The sequence below is a fragment of the Apis cerana genome, linkage group LG10 (assembly GCF_029169275.1).
Source record: "Apis cerana isolate GH-2021 linkage group LG10, AcerK_1.0, whole genome shotgun sequence".
In the NCBI taxonomy this organism is placed as follows: domain Eukaryota; kingdom Metazoa; phylum Arthropoda; class Insecta; order Hymenoptera; family Apidae; genus Apis; species Apis cerana.
The window spans coordinates 11,723,393-11,744,324 of NC_083861.1; the positions used below are offsets into that span (position 1 = coordinate 11,723,393).

The 20,932-nt window shown below is 34.1% G+C and overlaps 4 protein-coding genes across 19 annotated transcripts; 2 read left to right on the top strand and 2 right to left on the bottom strand.

The window, feature by feature from the left end:
- Positions 1 to 388: 388 nt before the first annotated feature.
- Positions 389 to 1,275, bottom strand: LOC108002247 (cytochrome c, testis-specific-like). The gene is made up of 2 exons (XM_017063815.3): positions 851 to 1,275; positions 389 to 711 (listed from the first exon to the last, which is right to left on the bottom strand). The coding sequence occupies exons 1-2, from the start codon at positions 975 to 977 to the stop codon at positions 527 to 529; spliced, it is 312 nt and encodes a 103-aa protein (XP_016919304.1). The 5' UTR covers positions 978 to 1,275; the 3' UTR covers positions 389 to 526.
- Positions 1,276 to 1,411: 136 nt separating this feature from the next.
- On the bottom strand, positions 1,412 to 8,145 carry LOC108002245 (monocarboxylate transporter 9-like). Of its 4 annotated transcripts, XM_062080625.1 has the most exons (11): positions 7,733 to 8,129; positions 7,291 to 7,479; positions 5,919 to 6,140; positions 5,623 to 5,749; positions 4,613 to 4,827; positions 4,421 to 4,511; positions 4,056 to 4,327; positions 3,007 to 3,266; positions 2,510 to 2,802; positions 2,099 to 2,293; positions 1,412 to 1,929 (listed from the first exon to the last, which is right to left on the bottom strand). In XM_062080625.1, exons 3-11 carry the CDS (start codon positions 6,120 to 6,122, stop codon positions 1,748 to 1,750), a joined length of 1,839 nt encoding a protein of 612 aa, XP_061936609.1. In that variant the 5' UTR covers positions 6,123 to 6,140; positions 7,291 to 7,479; positions 7,733 to 8,129; the 3' UTR covers positions 1,412 to 1,747. The 4 variants fall into 4 exon arrangements, with proteins under 4 accessions (XP_061936609.1, XP_016919300.2, XP_061936610.1 ...); XM_017063811.3 differs by having other exon boundaries at positions 6,419 to 8,145; XM_062080626.1 differs by lacking the exons at positions 7,291 to 7,479; positions 7,733 to 8,129 and adding an exon at positions 6,347 to 6,399.
- A 1,294-nt stretch (positions 8,146 to 9,439) lies between these two features.
- On the top strand, positions 9,440 to 14,594 carry LOC108002256 (monocarboxylate transporter 2-like). 4 transcript variants are annotated; one of them, XM_017063835.3, is made up of 11 exons: positions 9,440 to 9,523; positions 10,769 to 11,167; positions 11,531 to 11,657; positions 11,758 to 11,901; positions 12,351 to 12,478; positions 12,619 to 12,634; positions 12,694 to 12,828; positions 12,977 to 13,243; positions 13,574 to 13,729; positions 13,808 to 13,999; positions 14,068 to 14,594. In XM_017063835.3, exons 2-11 carry the CDS (start codon positions 11,087 to 11,089, stop codon positions 14,229 to 14,231), a joined length of 1,410 nt encoding a protein of 469 aa, XP_016919324.1. In that variant the 5' UTR covers positions 9,440 to 9,523; positions 10,769 to 11,086; the 3' UTR covers positions 14,232 to 14,594. The 4 variants fall into 4 exon arrangements, with proteins under 4 accessions (XP_016919324.1, XP_061936621.1, XP_061936620.1 ...); XM_062080636.1 differs by lacking the exon at positions 12,619 to 12,634 and having other exon boundaries at positions 9,441 to 9,523; positions 12,958 to 13,243; positions 14,078 to 14,594; XM_017063834.3 differs by lacking the exon at positions 12,619 to 12,634 and having other exon boundaries at positions 9,443 to 9,523; positions 12,958 to 13,243.
- A 565-nt stretch (positions 14,595 to 15,159) lies between these two features.
- Positions 15,160 to 20,887, top strand: LOC108002254 (monocarboxylate transporter 14-like). 10 transcript variants are annotated; one of them, XM_017063827.3, is made up of 9 exons: positions 15,160 to 15,402; positions 15,734 to 15,897; positions 17,095 to 17,295; positions 17,735 to 18,005; positions 18,154 to 18,398; positions 18,950 to 19,208; positions 19,526 to 19,753; positions 20,039 to 20,233; positions 20,309 to 20,887. In XM_017063827.3, exons 3-9 carry the CDS (start codon positions 17,212 to 17,214, stop codon positions 20,452 to 20,454), a joined length of 1,428 nt encoding a protein of 475 aa, XP_016919316.1. In that variant the 5' UTR covers positions 15,160 to 15,402; positions 15,734 to 15,897; positions 17,095 to 17,211; the 3' UTR covers positions 20,455 to 20,887. The 10 variants fall into 10 exon arrangements, with proteins under 10 accessions (XP_016919316.1, XP_016919314.1, XP_061936614.1 ...); XM_017063825.3 differs by having other exon boundaries at positions 15,189 to 15,402; positions 17,088 to 17,295; XM_017063828.3 differs by having other exon boundaries at positions 15,191 to 15,402; positions 17,088 to 17,295; positions 17,739 to 18,005.
- The last annotated feature ends 45 nt before the right edge of the window (positions 20,888 to 20,932 follow it).

The following is a 20,932-nucleotide window of genomic DNA, read 5'->3' on the forward strand; positions in this document are numbered from 1 at the left end:
TTTTTTACCCGAAATCGCAACAACGATAAAATTAATTATTGAAATTGTCAGACGAGTGTAAGATGTTGGATTAATTTTCTGCAATCGATCAATCTTCTGTGAACTTCATTATCGTGATAATTTTTTTTTTTTTAATTTTTACAATCGTACGCGGTTGATAAATAATCTCTTCGTTTAACAACTTTGGTATATTCCTCGGGGAATGTGTAATTAACGCGTTGATCCAAAGTTGAAACATGTTGAAACGATATAAAAACTCGATATACGAATAACGTATTTATAGAAACCACTTTTAAAATATACCAATAATATTAATCATATAAAGTGTAATTAACGCGTTGATCCACTTGCACGAACAAGGCAACAACGTTAAAATAAAAATTCGATATCCGGTAAAGAGAGGGTTTTAAAATTTCCTCGATTCGTTTTATTCACTCCGCAACTGCTATTAAGTATACACGTTGTTACGAAACGCTACTGTACAGGATATTCCACAACGAGATATAAGACAATTTTACAAAAATGTTCACTTCAACGTTGCTAAATAAGCGATCACGTCTTTACGCTCGTCAGCTTTTTTAATACCGGTGAACACCATCCTCGTGCCGGGAACAAAATCTTTGGGTAAACGTAAATATTCGTCCAGCGTGGTCTCGTTCCACACGATGTTTTTGTTCTTCATCGCGTCGGTGTAATTGAATCCGGCCGAGGCTGGAATCAACAATCCGTAACAATACTCGTGTACGTATTCCAATCTATTTATTTCTCGCTCGAAAGCACAAAAAGGTAAACAAAAAGGAAGGAAAGAAAAGGGAACAAAAAGGTATATATGTATATGTTATATACGTACTTCCACACGTTTTGCCAAATATTCCAAAAAGATTCGGACCTACCCTGTGTTTCTCATTTTTACCAACGGTATGACACATCGAGCACATTCTCACGAACAACGTTTTCCCCTTAACCGGATCTCCCATTTTTTTTTATCGTTTCCCCCCCCGAAACGAAAAAAGAAAAAAAAAGAGGTTATATCGATGATATAACGACGTTAATTAATTCGAGGTTAATTAATCGTATCGTTTTATCGAGCGAGATGTCGTGATCGATCGAGATACGACGTGAAGTTTTACACGGAATAAAATATACTTATTTGCTACGACTCGCTGGATAAATAATTTATCGACAATTTTCGAAGTCGAAATCGAGATTGACGATCTACGACTTGAATTGCTTCCTTTCCTTTTTTCGAGATCGTGCGTAGAAAGGACAAGGAAATATATTCTCGAAGGTTGAATATATCCTCATCGAAGATGTGGCGGAGAGGGGGGAAAAAATTCTGACCGAAGGTCGACATTATCCTAGAAATGAAAATAAAGTCGAACGGATAGAAACCGAGCTATGAAACAAAAGAGGAGAGGGATTTTGCCAATTTTATTTTATATCGTTCGATGCACGCACATTTTCAACGAGATAAATCGTACAAATTTACGAAATTGTTTGAATGAAACGTTATTTCATTTATACGCACATTCGATTGTAAAATAATAATTTTCAATGATTAATCTTTCCCTATTTTACAAAGTTCCTTATTTTACATATATATTTTTATAAATAATAAAGTAGTTTCTTTTGTACAAAATATATATAGCAAATGCGTGCATTTGTATACATACATATACATATATACACACACATATATATATATACATATATACAGAGCACAACAATGTCTTTCTCTCTCCTTCTTTCAATCCGTAGAAAAGGGAGCGGAAGTTTGGGCGGCGATTTTATTATCCGCCCGTTCCTTCCTCCTCTTTAATAAATCAACCGAGAAGAATTGTACTGCCCACGGGATAACGAACAGGACGTTCATTAGAATAAGGGCGAGCTGGCAAACGACGAAACTGTTGGTCCAATCCTTCATGAATCCTGAAAGGAAAAATACCATTTTAAAATTCTTCCCCCCCCCCTCCCCCTTCCGACGAATAATAATAAATTTTTGTTTTATTATTACTACCCGTGTACGTTTCTCGTCTCTCCGTGCATTATTGTTGTTGGGTTATTTAAACGGAAATCACCATTGGATTTTTATACTCACCAACGATCGGGCCGCACACTATAGAAACTATTCCGTTAATAGCCCCGGCAATACCGTACGCCGAGGCGAATTTATTTATACAAACGTCCTCTATGATAACTAACGGTTGAGGGACCAACAACCATGATCTGACCATTCCTATAATCGTTATCATCACAAACAAGCCGACCAACGTTTCATTGTACATTAAGTAACCTGAAAAATAAATTTATATATATATATATATATGTTATAGGGTTCAATAAAAAATTTAATTTAGAATAGGAATTTTAGACGAAAATTAATGATTTGTTTCTTCTCTCGCAACGATAAAAATCTTCGATGGATGTAAGTGTGGAGAGAAGAACGATTTATGTGAAATTTTTTTTTTTATGTTTACGTTTACGTTTACAGTACGTGTAATTTACTAACCAATTTTTGCGAACGCCATGCCAATCATAGCGACGAAGAATATATATTTCGCTTTGACTTTTACCAACAAAGTGAAAATTGCGAGCAAAATCTTGGATACTAATTCCGCGGTTGCACAGACGGTAATTGCCAAGGCCGCTTGACTTTTCGTGTAACCACTGTTGGTCATCATCAGTGGCAAAAGGTAAGAAAATATGAAGTCGCTCGACAACACGAAACTGATTCCCATACAAATGTTTATGAAACCGCAATTCTTTAAAAGCGAGACATCCAGAAGTTCTTCCCAGATTTCTCTGCATTGTTGAAAATATATATATATTTTTTTTTATTCCTCATCTTTCTCATCTTCCGTGGAAATTTGAATTTTTTATTTTTTTTTTTAAGCGAATAATCACGACGAGAACATGTTTTTACATATAGGTTTCTTTTCTTTTCTTTTTTTTTTTTTTATATTCTAAGAAATAAGAGAGAGAACGTTGAAAAATAATTTCACGTACTGTAGAGAACCTTTACCGATATCCTTTTTCTCTTCCATCGAAACTTGCACTCCCTTCTCTATTTTCCTCACTTTCGTCCCGTCCGAGTGATGCTGCCTAGTGTCCCCTACACTTCCGATCCCTGTCACCAAATTCATCAAACTTGACGAGGAAAACGCGGATAACCGTTGCGTCAACAATTCACGCATCGATTTAGATTTCATTCGATTGTAAATTCTGTCTTCGATCTCGGATATCGAGGCTACCCTTTTCGCTGGCGTCTGTATTTAACAAAAAAATATAACTGGTATAAATTTAATAATAAATAAAATATATAACGTATATTTCTTCGAGTCAAAGAATAAAATGAAAATTCGCTTTTTCTTTATCCTTTTTAAACGGTGAGCATACGAATTTTCATACACATGTACATGAAAGAAAGAGTGACTCGAGCATAGCGATTTCAAAATTTAATGGTTGGTAAATAAATGTTATTCGAGCATTTTAGTAAATTACTTAAAGCAACTTTACTCGAAACTAGTTACTTTTTCAACTTAATGCCCAGTTCCGTTTGAGAATCACTGCGCATCCCCACTACTTCGGCTGTCCTTCGTGTCGTACGTGTAGAGAGGTTTGCTCGCCGCTAGGAATACCGCTCTGTCGATTTAAACTTTCCATTTTTGATCTTTCTTTTTCTTCGTTCCGAGGCGCATTATATTGTTTAAATTTTTTTCCCCAAAAACCTTGTTATCAATGTGCATTATATTATATTTACCAACTCGATCAGAAATCGAAAAATTAAAAATTCATTTAGAAAAATGCGGAACGATAACATCGAGTAACATGTTTCTTTTCTTTTTTCCTCCGTAAAGCGGCATCTGTTGACCAAAGTTGCTCGATCGATAATTAAGATACATATTTTCCGTTTATCGGCCCTTCCCACTGCTTACATCGCCGCACGAGGTATTTATCGCATACTTGCTACTTTCCCCTCGCGTAAACACGTCTTTTTCGATATATCTTCCAACAGCAATGAATTCGAACGAGACGACGACACGTACGAAACTTACTTTCAACGTTTCAATCAAAAGCGGAACCTGTTTTCCACTCTCGTCCTTGAGGCTCGTTAAGCTGCTGCATCTTGTTTTTACAGGAGCTATTATAAAGTCGCTGTAACGACGATCCGACGCCGGTATTACGCCACGCAATTTCCACTCCTCTTTCGCCCGCCTCTTCTCCGCTCTGACATCTTCCGGTCTCCTCGCGTGCCACTCGACGGGATGCATCATCGTCATCCCGACGATGGAGTTCAAACTCATGGCGCCCGTCATCAACGCGGTCCCTCCACACAAATCATACGTACATCATACTTATCGTCGCCGCGAATAATTTCTTTTTCTTCCCTTTTTTCTTTTTAATCGCGTTTTTCACTTACCTCGAAACCCGTACATTCTCATCATTTTCTCGATGCATATGGGATACGCGATTCCACCGAGGCCGACGATCACTTGGGCCGCGCTCATCACCTGCAACAACGAGGAAGAAGAATTTTGTCTAGAAAAAAAAAAAAAAAGAAATTGAGGATACGAGTTTTGTCCGATAGACAAAACCCCCCTCCTTTACGTACCGGCGCCCTCCTCTTCACGAAGTACGCGTTGAAATTCGTGTTGCAAATGGTGAAAATCAGGCCGAGCCCTAATCCTTGCAGAAAATTTATCAAGGCCATCTCGTACACGTTCCGCACGAACGCGAGGCACACGTTTGGAAACGAGAACAGCATCGCCCCGACCACCCCCACCGGCCTCATGGAATACCTCTTGAGCAGAGTGTTGGTCATCAAACCTAGAGCAAATTAATAAAAATTTTTGCTTTTGCTTTTTTCGTTACGATTGTGAAAACTATTTTTGATCGTCGTAAATATTTTATCGTAGGAGGGAATTGTAAATTATCTTACAGAGGAATAAAGAGGTTGAGTAACAGGTTGAGAATTTGCTTTGATAATTGAAAATCTACAATTAGATTTGTTTCATCTTTAAAATTAAAAAGTCTTATCTAACATTCACTCGGATAAGATTTACATAACTGCCGGTGGGTGGACGCTTATCAGTTATATTTCCAGCGCTGAATATGTACGTTTATGATTATATCTCTCGTTGGAAAATATAACGATAAATAATTCGTAAAAACAAGTAAACCGGAATAAATAATATCCTTTTCCCTCAGAAGATTTATTATATAATAATAATCACACCCTCCAATGAGGGCCTCAAGATAAAAATTAATTTTTCCTTTTTATCAGAAAATTTCAGCTTCTATAATTATCAATGATATCGTAAATATCATTGAGGAAATGACACTGAATGCACATACGCATCCGAAGCTGTAAATTAAACGAAAGCTTTATTTGTCCGCGGAGATATGATTCCGCTTCCTGGCGCCTTCGGAAGACACGTTCGTATATCAAATAAACGTATTAAGATCGTATTATGCGATCAAAATTACGTTATTTTATGACGATTTGTTTTTTAATAAAACCACTGCAAAGGCAGTGGAATGAAAGATATTTATGTTGCTTGTCATAACGGTTTGTTGACAAATAAAAAGGGAAAGAAAAAAGGATCGCATTTATGCGCTTACCGGCGATAGAGAACGTGACCATGAAAACGGAATTGAAAAGCGTCATCGCGGTACCAGCTTGGCCAGTTTCTTCCAGAAAATCGCCGAATATTATTCCGAACGACGAAGTTGGCCCGAACGTCGTGATCTGGAGAAAAAGATAAATCTAGGATCTTTCAAATATTTTCTCGTTTCGAAATAAATCGAAAGGACGTATATAATCTCGTTGGATAAGATTAAACGATCAACTTTCTTCGTTACACATAAAATAATGGTGCAATTTTACTAAAAGAAGAAGAAGGAGAATGAATACTAACAAATATTAGTATCATGGCTATAGCGACTATCCATCCCCAACCACCATCGGGAGCCAAATCTTCCAACGTGATCTCGTCTTCATCCTCCTCTTCTCTCTCCTTTCCCATAGATAACAACGCGCTATTATTTCGAACCTCCTTCTCATCCTCGTTGAAAATTCTCGTCTCTATCGCTGCTTTCCCATTCGTTTTAGTCACCGTCATATTTTTATCCTCGACCCTCTAAAACCAATAAATATTTCTTAATAATACGTGTCATATTATATATATTATACGTATATTAATATGTTTCCGATATTCCTTCGATTCATCTCTCTTTCTCTCTCTCTTTCTCTCTCGCTCGACAAGATTCTTATTCGAACGTTCGAAGCGAAAAAGTAGGATCTTCGAACGAAGGAATTTTTAAAGGAAACAAACGACTGTGTTACCGATTGAGAAAAACGTTCGAGGCGAAAAAGTAGGAGCGAAATTATAAAGAAGTAAACGGACGAGGAGCTTACCGATTGAGAGAAATCTACTCGTTCCGGTATAATATCGACGAAAAGAAAGTTAAAGATGAATGATACAATAATGAACAAATAGACACGAATATGTGGGAGCGTGGCCGGATGGTTTTTAACTGAGGAACAGGGTAGAAACCAATTCGAAGACTTTCTTATCTATGTACACAATGTCAACGTGCTAAGCACCTATCCTTAATGAGAATGAAATATTGCCATCGCAGGAATTAGGAAATCATCCGAGGAGGAGAGAGAGAAAGAGAGAGAAAGAGAGAGAGAGAAATCAGATCATAAATGAAATTTTGCAATGGTAACGTTATCACCAGGAGATAATAACAACGAAATAACAACAATGCGAATAACGACGTATCATCCTCCTAGATATGGTGTTTCGTTTTTAGCACGAATTTTTATTCCTTTCTTTTTTTCGAGAATAATTTATTTAAAAGCGAGATAATTAATTTAAAAAAAAATAAGAAAATGTTTTTATTTTTAAAATGCGCGAATCGTCGCTATGTTGTCGATCGATTTGTTTGTGACACACGGTATTCTCGAAATTATATTCGAGAAAATTTAAATCTCAATTAAGAGTCCGATTGGCTCTGGATTTTGGGCGAATGGGAATATTAAAAAAGCGAAGCATAGAAAAAGAAGCACCGATCAAAGTACATTTGCTGGATGGAAAAAAATAAATTTGCTTTGTAAACCGCAGCGGTTTGTGTACATACACACCGCAAGTAATTCAAACCATTGGCGAAAATATATTCTTAGCAACTCTCTTGTATGTTAATTAATCGCGCGTTTATTTCTATTGAAATTAAATAGGCATCGTTCCTCATATATTTTCTATAAATTAATAATAATTAACGTACCTGTTGTTCAACCTGTTGTTTCGAATCGTGGACTCAACGTGTCGGTTGCAATGGAGAGAAATTAGAGTAGCACTGATAATACCAACAATGTCAATATTGAAGGTGATAATGCAATTTACTTTTGAAATATTTAATTTTATGAACTGTGTTAAGCCAATACCTGTATATAATTTTACTACATACGTATTCCTGAAAATTAGACGCGAAACAATTTCAAAACTAAACGTTTCGTATGTCATTCCTGATTCTCTATTTTCCCTTGAGAATCAAGACCGAGCATTTTGCTTGTCTTTCGCTATGACGCTATTTTATTTATTTCATTTACAAAATTACATCTCTAATCATCTCTAATCTAGCAGTCAAAAGCAATCAATGTCATTGATAATTTTGATGAATCGATTTTTTATTAAAGTTATTTTTAAAAAAAAAATTTCTTCCTTACCTTTCGAAGAAAGAGATTCTAAATATATATTATAGGAAACAGGATCGAAGAGAATCGAAGAACGATCAACAGTAATCCATTCTCATCAGCTCTGTCGATTAATCCATTCGATATTTTGAATTCCTCTCAAAAATGGAAGAAAACGAACGGCGAAACGAGACCTACCACTACGACAACCTCGATCAATTCACAACTTTCGCACATTTTTCGCGAAAATCGTACCACTCTACCACTTGCACAAAGTTTGGCTACGAGATAAATCCCCGCGACACCTGGCATAATATAAATATTCGGTATAGAAGCGTGACGTTTAAGCGACGAAAAATCTAAATTGGACTGGATCTAGTTGCTCTCGTGCCACGCGAGATGGAAGCGAACGATGCGACACCACCGATTGCGTCGAACAAACGAAACCAACGAAGTAACAAGATAGTCTTCATTTCGCATTTCCTTTCCTCCTCGAATAATTCTCCACCACTTTGGAAGCGATAAACAAAGCTGAAAAAGAATGCGCGCGTTGTCGACACAGTGATTCGAATGATGTATATTAAATGGAAAAATTCATTTTCAAATGAATAATTGTTTAATGTGTAAACAAACATACATTAAAATTTTAAATCCTCTTTTTAAACGTTAGGGAAATGATCAATCACATTAGCCAAGAAATATTCTGTAAATTTATTAAGAAGCATTTGAATTTCACATATAACATCTCGAAATATTTATTTTTAATTTAAATCGTTATAAATTATCGATAAGTTTTTTATTTTTTTTTTTTATAAATTAAACTTAAACTTAAGTTAATTACTTTGCATTGAAAATTCACCGAATATAACGATTTGTCAATGATTTTTTATGTGTTCCATATCATTCCACGATAAGGGTGGAACTACTTTTTTAAATTATATTAAAATTGATTTTAACGTTTAACCATCTATACTTATATATACTTATTACTTAGCAGATTCTTTAATCCAGCTATCGATATTTATGGATTAATTTTAAGCAATCTATTATTAATAATAATATAAGTTGGCAATTTTTGTATTTCTTTCAGAGTTTGACCAATACATATGCAATGTGTCTTCTTTTTCATTTTATAATTTTATCACTTTTATCGTTACTTTGTTAAATTGTCACTATTCAGGCCTATATCTGGCCAGTATCTATCAGAAAATTTGATACCCATCTTTTTCTTAACATCCGTTTTTTCGCAATACCATTTCCAATTCTCCAGTTTATCGTACGTCTGTCAAATTCAAACTGCTTTCTAAATTAATCGCCTGCTACAACTTTTTTGCGTCCGCCACGCGTCTACTACTAAGATCACAAAGTCAAATATTCATATATTTATATATCTTTTATATATATCGATCACCGCGCATTTTCTTTTTTCTTCTACACCAATTAAACGCGATGCTAATCTTTTTTTATACATTCAGTCATATTTTTATAATTACGTACACTTTCGAATAAAATTAACAAATTATATTAGAAAGCAGTATCGTTTTTAAATTTTAAAAAAATTTTGTCCAGTTAGCTCGGATCGCTATCGTTTCGATAGTGCGGCACGTTCGCGCGTTTTCTTTCTCAAATGTTCGAGAATGGAACGCTGAAGATCGCACGAGGGATCCTTTTTTTTTACGAACGAGATTATCTTTATCGATTATGATTATCATCGCATTATCTTCGATGAAATCGTGCGGAGGAAGATAGCGACGATAGCGAGTGTATCGACCACGCGGGAGCAGAGTTGGTATCATCGAAAGAACGTTTGCTCGGTGCCTAATCGTAAGATTTTTTTTGTTTGTGCGTAATATTATAAGATTACTCGATCAATTTTCAATGAAACAAGTTTTTAACGTAAGACTGATTAACGTATTCTCGACAAGCTTTTTTAAAAATTCCTTGAATTATTGATCTATCGAGTTAACGTTAATTATTATTATTTTTTTTTTCAACTAATAAACGAATCGAAGCGTTTCTCTTCGAGATTCGAAGTTGACCAAAAAAAAAAAAAAAAAATTCTATGAATCGATTGAAGAACGATTGAAATCTTCCCCCGCGTGCACGTTTTATCTTTCGCGATCGATTTCTTGCGGTTACGTGTCATTGAAGGAATATTGTATCTCTGACAAAATAGTTTAATGATGTCCTTATTCTCGAAAAACTGTATCGTTTATTCTCGATTTATCATCTAAACCAGATGGCATTCTGGTTAAAATCTTTGAATCAAAGAGAAAGAAAAAAATAATTTCGTGATAAAGTAGAAACATTTCGAAAAAAAAGAAAGAAAAAAAAATTATTACCCGTTCGAGAAAGAAAAAAGAAGAGAAACAAAGGCGCTGTTTTTCCGTTTTAAGTGCAAATATGTGAATAGTTAAATGGTATAACTCTTAACTCGGTATCTATAATTGAGTTATAATTGTAACGCTTCGACGACAAAGTTACACAATTTTTCCTTATGCCTTAAATATTTTCCCTCGAATAATTTTTCATTTAATTAGAAAACTGATTATTCACGTATCTATATGCATATAGATATATGCATATGTTCTATCGGGTTAAAAGTAACATAAAGTGATAAATATTGATTTGAAATAAACGAAAGAAATTGAAGAAGCGATAAAATAATAAAATTAATCACTGCACCGGCACGACGACGAGTGTGTCATGTATTTGTATCCTATTAGTTGATTAAATATGGAACCGATTGATCGCACTGTACAATAACTGTAATATAGTGAAAATGAATTTAGACGATTTTCATTACAGATTAAAAATTTATTATCAAAAAAATGATGAAACACACGCGCACAAAAATACTATTCATCGTTATGGAACTCCATCGTTATGGAACACTTGAAAAAAAAAATATTTCTCCTTCCTTCTCCTACGAGAATATCTAGTAGCAGCTTGCTCAACTTCTTTTTTTCCTTCTTTTTCTTCAAACATAACGCGCACAATTCCAATGATAAATATTTCATATTGCAAAGTTTTTTTTTTTTTTTTTTATAAAACATGGCGGGAGAAAAGGACGCGGCGAGTATTTTTCCGTGGAGCGAAGAGGGGCGACCCGATCAACTACTGATGATCGCGGCCCGAACGTGCGTGTGCGCGCGCACCAAGTGACTCGCCAGTGCTCGATCGAGGCGAAGAAGAGTAACGCCGGTGTCGATACACACCGCGGATTACGTTGAGCGAACGGTGAAATGGAAGAGGCGGCGACATAATCGATCGAGATATGGAATAATCAACGCGGTGCCGCTCAACTTTTGCGCGCCACTTTCGTCGAATTCGTCCGACGAGCTCGTACGCGGGAAGAAAAAAATAAAAAAAAAAAATTGGAACACGATGAATCGTGAAAAAGCGAAAAGAAAGGGGATCGATGGCGGCTGGGGGTGGTTAGTGTGTTTCGGAAGCAGCCTTATCTCGGTAAGTTAACTCGGTTTCGTTTTTAATTATTCGTCCTGATATTTCTTTTTTTTATACATAATTTTGAAATTCGAAACGATTCTTCCGGAATTTTCCCGACTCTGGAAAAATGATTATTTATCGCAAGTTTGAGAAGAGTTATGCATATTTAAACGAAGGAAATCTATATTTCATCACAATTTCCGCGCATTGACGTCTTAGCGGAAAACTTGTTTTTCTATCCTTTGTTATCTGCCAATTTTTATATCTCAATTATCGTTGTTATCTATGAGCTTGTTTTTTTTTATTTTTCTAATTTTTATATAACTCGTATCGATACGCATCGAAATACGCTATACGCGTGGTTTTTATAAACTTTTTCAGCTCTCTTTGAGATCCTTGGATCCCTCGTTCGGCCTTCTTTTTCACGATCTCTTTTTAGAGCTCGATATAGATTCAATGAAAGCATCTTTGATAATGAGCATCCTCGACGCTATCGTCAATTTTTCCGGTATGTAAAGAAAATAATAATAATAATAATAATAAATTTAACGAACAATGTATATTGATTCATTTGGAGTTAATATTAATTTATTTTATCACCGATTTAGGCCTTTTGGTAGGACCTTTATTGAAGAAGTATTCTTATCGACAAGTATCTTTCTTTGGATCTCTTTTAAGTTGTAGCGGACTGATATTGACATCGAGGGCAAATAGCATGATTCATATCGTTTGCACTTATAGTATTTTAGGAGGTGGGTAGATGATAAGCCTTTGGAACAAATTTTTCATGAGCAACTGTTCTAACATTTGTACAAACGGATAGAGAGAGAGAGAGAGAAAAAATAAGATACATATAGAATAAAATTAATCGAGTTAACAAATTTTCAAAAATATGTAAAATTGTCGAGATACGAAAAAAAATATAAGACGAATTATTCTTCGTTGCTTAATTTCGACTTTCTCAAAAAAAAAAAAACGAAGATTTAATCGATTTAAACTTTTTGCATATTTTTACATGTAAAAGTATTGTTATCGATAGTTCATTCGTATCTAATCTAAATATTCGATGTTCAGTTGAAATATTTTTCATATTCTCGAGTTATGTAACATTCTTACTCAATATTGTAAAATCAATATTTTCGTTAATTTTCGACACAAGGATTATTCATTGTTAAATAAATAAAATTAATGTACGTATTAGGATTGGGAACTGGATTGGCGATCGCAGCATCTTTCGTAGCATTGAACACATTTTTTGACAAAAAGAGAGGACAAGCCGTAGGATTTTCTATGGCAGGCACAACATTGGCCATGATGGTGGTGCCTCAGGTAAAGTATATGAATAGATAATTTTTACTGATAACGAAAATAAAATTGCCAATTATCGATCGAGCCAGTTTGATAATCTTTCTAAATACTCGGACGAATTAGTTCTCGTTGCGAATATATAAATCTATCTTTTGTTCCAGAATGATTTCAGAATAGGTGAACAGATAAGTTATGCAAAATTATGTTATATCGATGATTTCTTCCTCCTCTTGTAGTTGATACATCTTCTTTTGGATGCTTACGGGTTTCGTGGCGCGATGTTAATCGTTGGAGGATGGGCATTGCACTCTGCTGTAGGCGCTTGTTTATTACGTCCGTTTCGAGTCGAAAGTTCAAAACCCCTTGGGAAGGTAGGTTTTTTATCGTACTTATGTTTCTCATTTCTTTAACTTCGCTTTTTCTTTTTTTTTTCATTTTTCTTTTTAATTATTTCGCGTGATAAGATTTTTTCAAATGGTTGAACAAAATTCCTTCTACAGCCCGTAAATAATTCCTCAGAGAATGACACGTTGTTACGGTTAAATGATGCCGAAACGACGAAAAAGGTCGAGTACGGTACGAATGATTGCGAAAATAATACCACGACGTACGAGGAGATAAAGCAACACGGCAAAGAAAACGAATTGTTACGAAAAATAAAGGAAACTTTCGATTTGGATTTATTCAAGGATGGTGTCTATTTAAACATCATCGTCGGACTGAGTTTATATTATGTAGCCGAGTCCAACTTCAAACTGATGACGCCGTTTTTTTTGTCCAGTATAGGTAAGTGATTCTTAGAAAGAAACGAAATATAAATATTAGTAGGTAGCGAAGGATGTGTCTAGCCTAGCACTCCTAGCTACGGCACGCGGTGGAACGAAACTCGCGAAAAAACGCGACAAACGAGAGACAAAGATCGTACTATAAAACTTGAGAAGAGGAAAAAGGAGAGAAACAACGATCAACAACAAACTTGCCCTTGAAAGAAACTTCGATCGAACGAACTTTGTTAACGTATTTCGTTTGTCGTGTTTTTTCTCGAGTTTCGTCCCACCGTGTGCCTCATGTTTTAGAATTTTTTGGGACCTTTTGAAGGAACTTGATGGTCGATAGGAATGAGCAAAGCCGAGATCGCTTCCTGTTTATCGATAACTGCGTTCACCGACATTCTTGCCCGACTTACACTCCCAACCATATTCGATAGATTAAGATTGAAAAAGAGGATCGTGTTCTGGACGTTTTCCATACTGGTTGGGATTGGGCGATCGAGTACGTTCGCGAGAAATTATCTTTCCCTTTTATTTATTCACTCGTTGATTTCTTCTAATATCCTGTTTTCGTTTCCAGTAATGGTAATGCAATCGAAAGGGACATCTTTGATAGTGATATTCGTGATAATAGGATTTTTACGAGGCGCAACTTTGGTGAATTTAAATCTCACCGTATCCGAATACTGTTCCTTGAGCAAATTGCCGAGTGCCTTTGGGATGTTTATGGTGTTTAAAGGTTTATTCGTCATAATGTTGAGTCCGTTGATCGGTAGGTTTAACATAATAATAAAAATCATGATAAATTATCGTATTTTTTCTTTTCTTTTCCTTTTACAGGATACATCAGAGATGCCAGTAAAAGTTATGCAATTTGTATACACGTGATGACATTAATAATATCTGCCATGTTTGTTACATGGAGTATCGAGTTTATATGCAAGATATTTAGAAAAGGGAAATCCGATTTAAATAAAAAAACGCAAGATGTATCGATGGAATGAATGTTTAAATTTTATCAAAATCGATATACTATCGATATCTAACATTAGTTATGTACATTTTCGCTTCAAGAATATAATTTATTTCAATTCTCTCGAAGTTCGTAATTTTCTTCCAGATATTACGATGTCCATCTTGGATTATATAATGTTATAATATACAATATTTTTAGACAAAGATGCGTACCTGACACTTTATCATACCTTACTATTTATACGAATTTGTAATACAATTTGTATAATTTGTATGATCTTGTTTAAAATCAAATTCTATTTCGTGATACATGTAGAATATTCAATTATTAATCTTCTATTTTATATAAATGAATGCAAATAAAAAAAAAAAAGAAGCGTGAGTTCATAAAACTTAATTTTTTTTTATACCTTCAATTCTTCATATAAAACATACTTTGTTTCAATAAAATCTATGTAATATTTGATACTTTTAAAAAGAAAAATCTTCAAGTTTTTACTAATTCATCGTTAATTTTTAAAATAAAATGAAAAAAATATATTTATTTATTAAATGTATGTAAAATGTTTCCCACGGAAAATCGTACACAATTCTCTTTGGAATTATAAATGCTAATTCAATTAAATAATTCGTATATTCAAATAAATAAGTCGTACTTATTTATTTAATTACAAATAGTCCAGATAATTCTCAAAAAATTGCATGTAATAATTGAAACGAAAAGAAAAAAACTGAAAAAAAAATCATTTTTAAATATCAATAACACTCAATCGCTATTTCAGAGATGAAAAAAAAAAAAAAAGAAAAGAAAAAAAAAGAAAAAAAAAAGGATAAATTTACGAAACGCATACTTCCAATACTACAATTATTCGAAATATTATCTCGCGTGCACAAGTCGATCGCAGATACCGCGATGGCGCGGGTAAATAAAGTCAAAGACCAGCCTCAGCCCGGAGTCGAGTCACGGAGCCGGTTTTTATCGGCTCGCTTCCCTTCATCGAGTCAGTCACAAACAGTGCGCAGCTCGGAGCGTGCGTTGCTCATATTTTTACGACATTTCAAGATATCGACCGAAAAATTCAAGAAAGACACTCGTTTTTCGGTAAAATATAACGCGATAGAAAAATCTAAATTAATTTGTAATTTAATCTTCCTTCTTTTTCCACACATGTTTTCACATGGTTACATAAATAGTGAATCGTAAGTGCGTTTTTTTTTTTTTATTTCTTCGAATTAGTTTCTTGCAAATACTGTTTTATTAAATTTCGTGTGAATAACGAATAGTAAAATGTATTGAAAAATATCGCCTTCCTGAATATTTTAACATATTAAAACATATTATCAGAGACCACATGCATTCAATAAAATATTTTTTATCCGCATTCAATTATTTATTATTATACATATTTCATAATTATCTTAATTACTTTACTTTCATAAAAAAAAATCTTATTTAACACGTATCTATTAATTAACATGTATTTTTATCGTGTAAAGTTTACGGAAGGAAATATTATTCTTTTTTTTTTAGTTATATTATTATAATCATATTTTGAGAAGAAAAATTGATATGATATGTCAAATTGTTTTATCGTTGATAATAAATTACCGAAGAATATATAAACTGAAAGAAGTCATAGAAACCTGAAAAACTAGACAATCATGGAATATTATATCTTCTCGTATGAATATCTGGTAAGTAGATATCTTTCTTTTTCTTTTTTTTTTTTTTTTTTAATATCACTCAACGAAGTGTTTTACTTGTTGACAATGAAATTTCATATCAGTGTTATTATGCACCGCTATAAATAATCGTTCATCTGAAATTTAAAGAAAATATCCAAGTGATCATTCGCATTTAACGTTGGATGTTAACTCAATTGGATGGATTGTGTGGAGGGGTCATCAAACCATTATTAAACAATAGGTTTAAAATGGCATGGCGCAATATCGTATTCTTTGTCCCTTTGTAATTGAAGCACGCGTACCATCTTTAATGTACTTATGTGTATATATGTATATAATTGTATTTAGAAATTTTAAAGTCACTAGAATTCGTACTATTGAAAAATGATTATCTTATTGTAGTGATAATGGTATCACGTGATTAGAATGTTAATCGTTTCTCTATTTTTTTCTCGTTTAATTATAAATAGATTTCTTTCGAACATCGGACTGGTAACTTCTCAAAAACTTTTTGCGTTATTTCATATTATCTTTTACAGCGTCTTGAAAATCGTACAACGTAATCGTACGATTTATGATCAATATTTAATTTCACGATTTATACAAACAAAATTTAAAGTATACGCGATACGATTCTCTATTCGTTCTTTCGAAGAAAATTTTCCCGATTATTCTAAATAAAAAACTAATTAATTACTAATTAATCTTTAATTAATATCTCACGATTAATCTAAATTTTTAATCTAAATTTTATCTAATCAAAAGTCCATCAACTATCGACATATCATTCGGTAAAATACGAAAAGATCAAAGAGGAATAAGTCTGTCTTAGATGATCAACGAGATGATCTTTGTTTTCGTTATATAAATACTTATATAAATAAATAAATAATTCCCTTTTCCGATAAAACAATATTCAATGCTTTTAATAATAAAATATGATTTTACACACACACACACACACGATCGTAACTCTTCATAAATTTATTTAACGCACAACAATATAAAAAGCAACAACGATCGAGCATTTCAACAACGAACAGCATCTCGATTCGATTTGTGCTCGCGGAACTTGTAAACAATTTGCTTGTGCGCACATGTGTGCGTGGGCGTACACGTTGAACACTTATCCAACCTTAGAGCAGCGTATCTTATCATTTGTCCAATCCCGCCTTTGTATTTCGGTCGACACGTTAAAGTTTGCAGTCTGCCACCGGCTTCAAGACGAGGCGAAGGAAACGAAAGCTGAACGGCATCTCCTCCTGCATGATCCTTCCGTACAGGAGAATTGCAACGTGGATGTAGAAAAGGGACACTAATCTCATGATCATGATCGATAAGATGTCACACGGTGAAACTGATAGAGGATGGGCGTGGATAATAGTCATCGGTGTCACTATCATCAATGTGAGTTTTCTCTCTTTTCTTTTCTTTCTTTCTTTCTTTCTTTTTTTTCTTGAAATAAAATAAAACTAACTGTGTACAATAGAATACAACACTCGACGATTTCGTTCGTATTTTCATTCCTGAGATCGACACAAGGATGAATATTTTGTCAAATTTGTAATTTATGTAGACAAATTTATACGTATTTCAAATATTCGAAACAACTTTGTATTTTTACGCTCGTTATAATGTTTTTAAGGATTAATAGAATATTTGAAACTGATCTATTAGATTATTAGAAAAAGAACGATTAATTTCACGATTAATTAAATGATAAAGAAGAACATCGACTATTTGTCAAGTTATTGTGATATTATCAATTTCTTTTATCGAGGAAAAAACTTACACTTATAAATACAATGCAAATCTGACTTATCGTCATGGAATAAATATGTTGCAGCTAGCTATACTTCCGATACAACAAACTTTCGGTCTAATCTTTAGGGAACGTTTCTTTTCACTCGGTATCACGGCCACACAAACGTCGTTAATTGTTCATCTGAATGGTACGATCACGTGCAGCCTGGGTCTGATAAGCGGTCCAATGATGAAGAGATTCACGTTCAGAAAAGTCGCGTTTCTCGGCGGTTTCATTGTCATCGTTGGAATCTGTGCAGCTGCATACGCAATCTCCTTGCCCTCCATTATCATCACTTATTGCATTATCGTGGGTGAGTAGTTGCCGCATGAATCGCCCCTTTGTCTTTTTTCACTTTTCCATTTTTCCATTTTTTTTTTTTTCCCCGTCTTTCATCCATCCAGCAGAAGAGACCGATTCTCGGGAGACGAGAACTAAAAAAGTGGAAAATTAATTTCTAGGTATCGGGCACGGTATCATGTTTCCAGCCACGAATCTCGCTATGAACACGTATTTTCGAAAGAAGAGGAACATCGCCATGGGATTGTCGGTCACTTTAACCGGCCTTGGACCTATCCTGATGCCCTTTTTAATCGCGAAATTATTGGAAAACTACGCGACCACCGGGACTCTTTTGATCCTCTCTGGCATATCCATGCACTCATTGATCGGGGCATCACTTCTCAAACCATTCAAAGAGAAACAAGTGAGTTTAATCACGTTTTTAAATGTATTTTCTTTTTTCTCCGACGCGATATTCTTGTAACGTGAATCGTGAGAAAATACGAGTTAAAACATACCCTTTTGCTTATTTTCACTTTTGTTTCATGATATTTGTCGCATATACTAATCCTCGATGCATTAGCATAGGCGTAGAATCAAGAGAATTCTAACGTATCGATATAGTATAAAAATGTTTTTATTTCTCATAACAATTATACCTGTACGAATAAGCTAGAAATATTATGGATAGTTTCGAAGGTATTTCAGTTTCCAGTCTTGAATGATTATCCTAATATAACTTGATAAATGAAAATGATTTTTACGATTTGGAATATTCAAATAATAGTTCTTCTATTACTATGTAGTGGCAGAATCGTCAACAAAGCGTCTAGAGTGGGGATAGACGCCTCCCCTCTTGTCCCTATACCGTCCCGTAAGACTTTCCAGCAGTGAACAAAATAGTTCGTACGCGTGTCCTTAAGATCGTAGGTTAGGTTAGCGATGATTAACCGTTAGATATTTGATTTGTGATAGATTGCAAGAATAAACAGTAGCAACGACACCGACGCAGCGAAAGAAATTATCGTGAAGTTAAACGTGGAGAATGGTATCGATCCCAATCGTCGATTATTGGAAGAAGAATCGGAACGAAAAGGGAACGTGTCGAGCGAACGACAGGGAAACGCGAACGTGGAAAACGCGAAACAGGAGAAAAAATCAACTTGGGCAACGATTACGGAACACATGGATCTTGCCCTTTTGAAGGATGCCCGTTACGTAGCCGTTATTTTAGGTAATTCGCAAAGAATTCGATAAATTAGAATGTAATTTTTCGACTCGTTCGAGAATCGGACAATCGAATAAATATCGATACGGTTTCGATGGTGCATTGATAAAAAAAATATACGATAAGTATGTAGATAACTCGTCGAGTGAAACAGATAAGAGCACTCAAAGTAAAGTAAAGTGTAACACAATGTATTGTGTACACAATAATTAAACGTTCAGTCGAAGAATGAAAGAAGAAAATTAAGAAGAATGAAAATTAATGAGTCGGCTATAAATAACACGTAAATTTATCTCCAATGGTAATAATCATTTTTTGAACAGGTATGGGAGTATCTTTAGTCGCGGAAACAAATTTTAACACGATGATACCTTTCGTTCTTACCGAACTTTCTGGACTGGAAAGGACCTCGATCGCCACCGTCATGTCTATCCAAGCGATCTCGGACATCACCGGACGTCTCTGCGTCCCACTTTTGGCGCAGAAGGCCGGTTGGACGTCAAGGAATCTTTACGTGGTTTCCTTGATAGGATCCACCATTGGAAGGACCAGTACGTAAAAGCAACGTAAAATATTCGAAAATGAGAAATCGACCCCTTCACGCCAACCGATTTACGATCTGCTGGGTGGGTTGATTTCAACTTTATGGTAATCTGCAAAATTACGAGTGGGATCAATTTTTTTGAATCAATTTTTTTCTTTTATATCGTATTTATCTTACGTACCATTAGAAAGTATGTATATATTTTTCTCAATAGTTCTTCGAAATATTAAGACAAAATAACGATTTCGATGATTTTTATTATTGAATGTTCAATATTCGTTCGATGTTTCAGTATTGTCAACTTGGGGAAATACCTATGTAGTGGTAATAGCTGTCGCATTAATTATTGGGATCGCAAAAGGAACAAAAGCGGTCTTCCAAACGTTAATAATTCCCGATTACGTGTCTCTTGAGAGACTACCAGCTGCATACGGAATGCAAATGGTTTGCAATGGAATTTTATCCATTACTATAGGTCCATTTATAGGTAAAAATATTTTTAATTCTATCGTTTATAAATATTGGACGGATATTAAATGTGATTTTTTTTTTTATTTTTAAGGTTTAGTGCATGATTGGATGATGAGCTACGTCGGTGCTCTACATTTCACATCAATTTTGAGTCTTTCTTGCGTTGTTTTATGGTATATAGGAGGACTTTGGAAATTTCGCAAAGATCCTACGAGAGAAGAAATGACTGAAGCATAGGCAAAAAACATTTATTGATTTAATAAATCTAATCTAATTATGGATGATTATTTTTGTTCGAAAGAAGAGATAAAGAAATTGCATGATATTAATAACAAATTTTTGATTTTGTATATAAATAATTTCTAAAAATAATAATTACGTAGAATAAATTACGAAATTGCAATAATATTATAAGAAATTAAAAGGAAATTTTATTTTCATTAAAAAATTTTATATATATACTTTAGCAATCAAATTCTTCTTGACCGATTGTTTTGTAATGTTAAATACAATTTTTGAATAATAAAAAAAAATTTTAATGTTTAATGATATATATTTGTATAAAATATACATCTGTGTGATATATCGCTATAATGTATACAAATGTAAGATAATTATTCGACTTTTAATTAAATTGCTCGTTGCAAAGAACAACGATCATGTTTAAAAATATTACTACTATATTTTTTACATTCGTTATAATTTCTACAAAACT

What these genes read in the sequence shown, in the direction of transcription:
- LOC108002245 (XM_017063811.3), bottom strand. Translation starts at nt 6,122, where the DNA reads ATGACGGTGACTAAAACGAATGGGAAAGCAGCGATAGAGACGAGAATT. An exon ending in TAGCCATGATACTAATATTT is followed by an intron (nt 5,750 to 5,918) that starts GTTAGTATTCAT and finishes CTTTTTCTCCAG; the next exon opens with ATCACGACGTTCGGGCCAAC. An exon ending in GGTCACGTTCTCTATCGCCG is followed by an intron (nt 4,828 to 5,622) that starts GTAAGCGCATAA and finishes AATTTGCTCTAG; the next exon opens with GTTTGATGACCAACACTCTG.
- LOC108002247 (XM_017063815.3), bottom strand. Translation starts at nt 977, where the DNA reads ATGGGAGATCCGGTTAAGGGGAAAACGTTGTTCGTGAGAATGTGCTCG. An exon ending in ATTTGGCAAAACGTGTGGAA is followed by an intron (nt 712 to 850) that starts GTACGTATATAA and finishes TGTTGATTCCAG; the next exon opens with CCTCGGCCGGATTCAATTAC.
- LOC108002254 (XM_017063827.3), top strand. Translation starts at nt 17,212, where the DNA reads ATGATCATGATCGATAAGATGTCACACGGTGAAACTGATAGAGGATGG. An exon ending in ATCCACCATTGGAAGGACCA is followed by an intron (nt 19,754 to 20,038) that starts GTACGTAAAAGC and finishes TCGATGTTTCAG; the next exon opens with TATTGTCAACTTGGGGAAAT. An exon ending in TACTATAGGTCCATTTATAG is followed by an intron (nt 20,234 to 20,308) that starts GTAAAAATATTT and finishes TTTATTTTTAAG; the next exon opens with GTTTAGTGCATGATTGGATG.
- LOC108002256 (XM_017063834.3), top strand. Translation starts at nt 11,087, where the DNA reads ATGAATCGTGAAAAAGCGAAAAGAAAGGGGATCGATGGCGGCTGGGGG. An exon ending in GTTCAAAACCCCTTGGGAAG is followed by an intron (nt 12,829 to 12,957) that starts GTAGGTTTTTTA and finishes TTCCTTCTACAG; the next exon opens with CCCGTAAATAATTCCTCAGA. An exon ending in GGTTGGGATTGGGCGATCGA is followed by an intron (nt 13,730 to 13,807) that starts GTACGTTCGCGA and finishes TTTCGTTTCCAG; the next exon opens with TAATGGTAATGCAATCGAAA.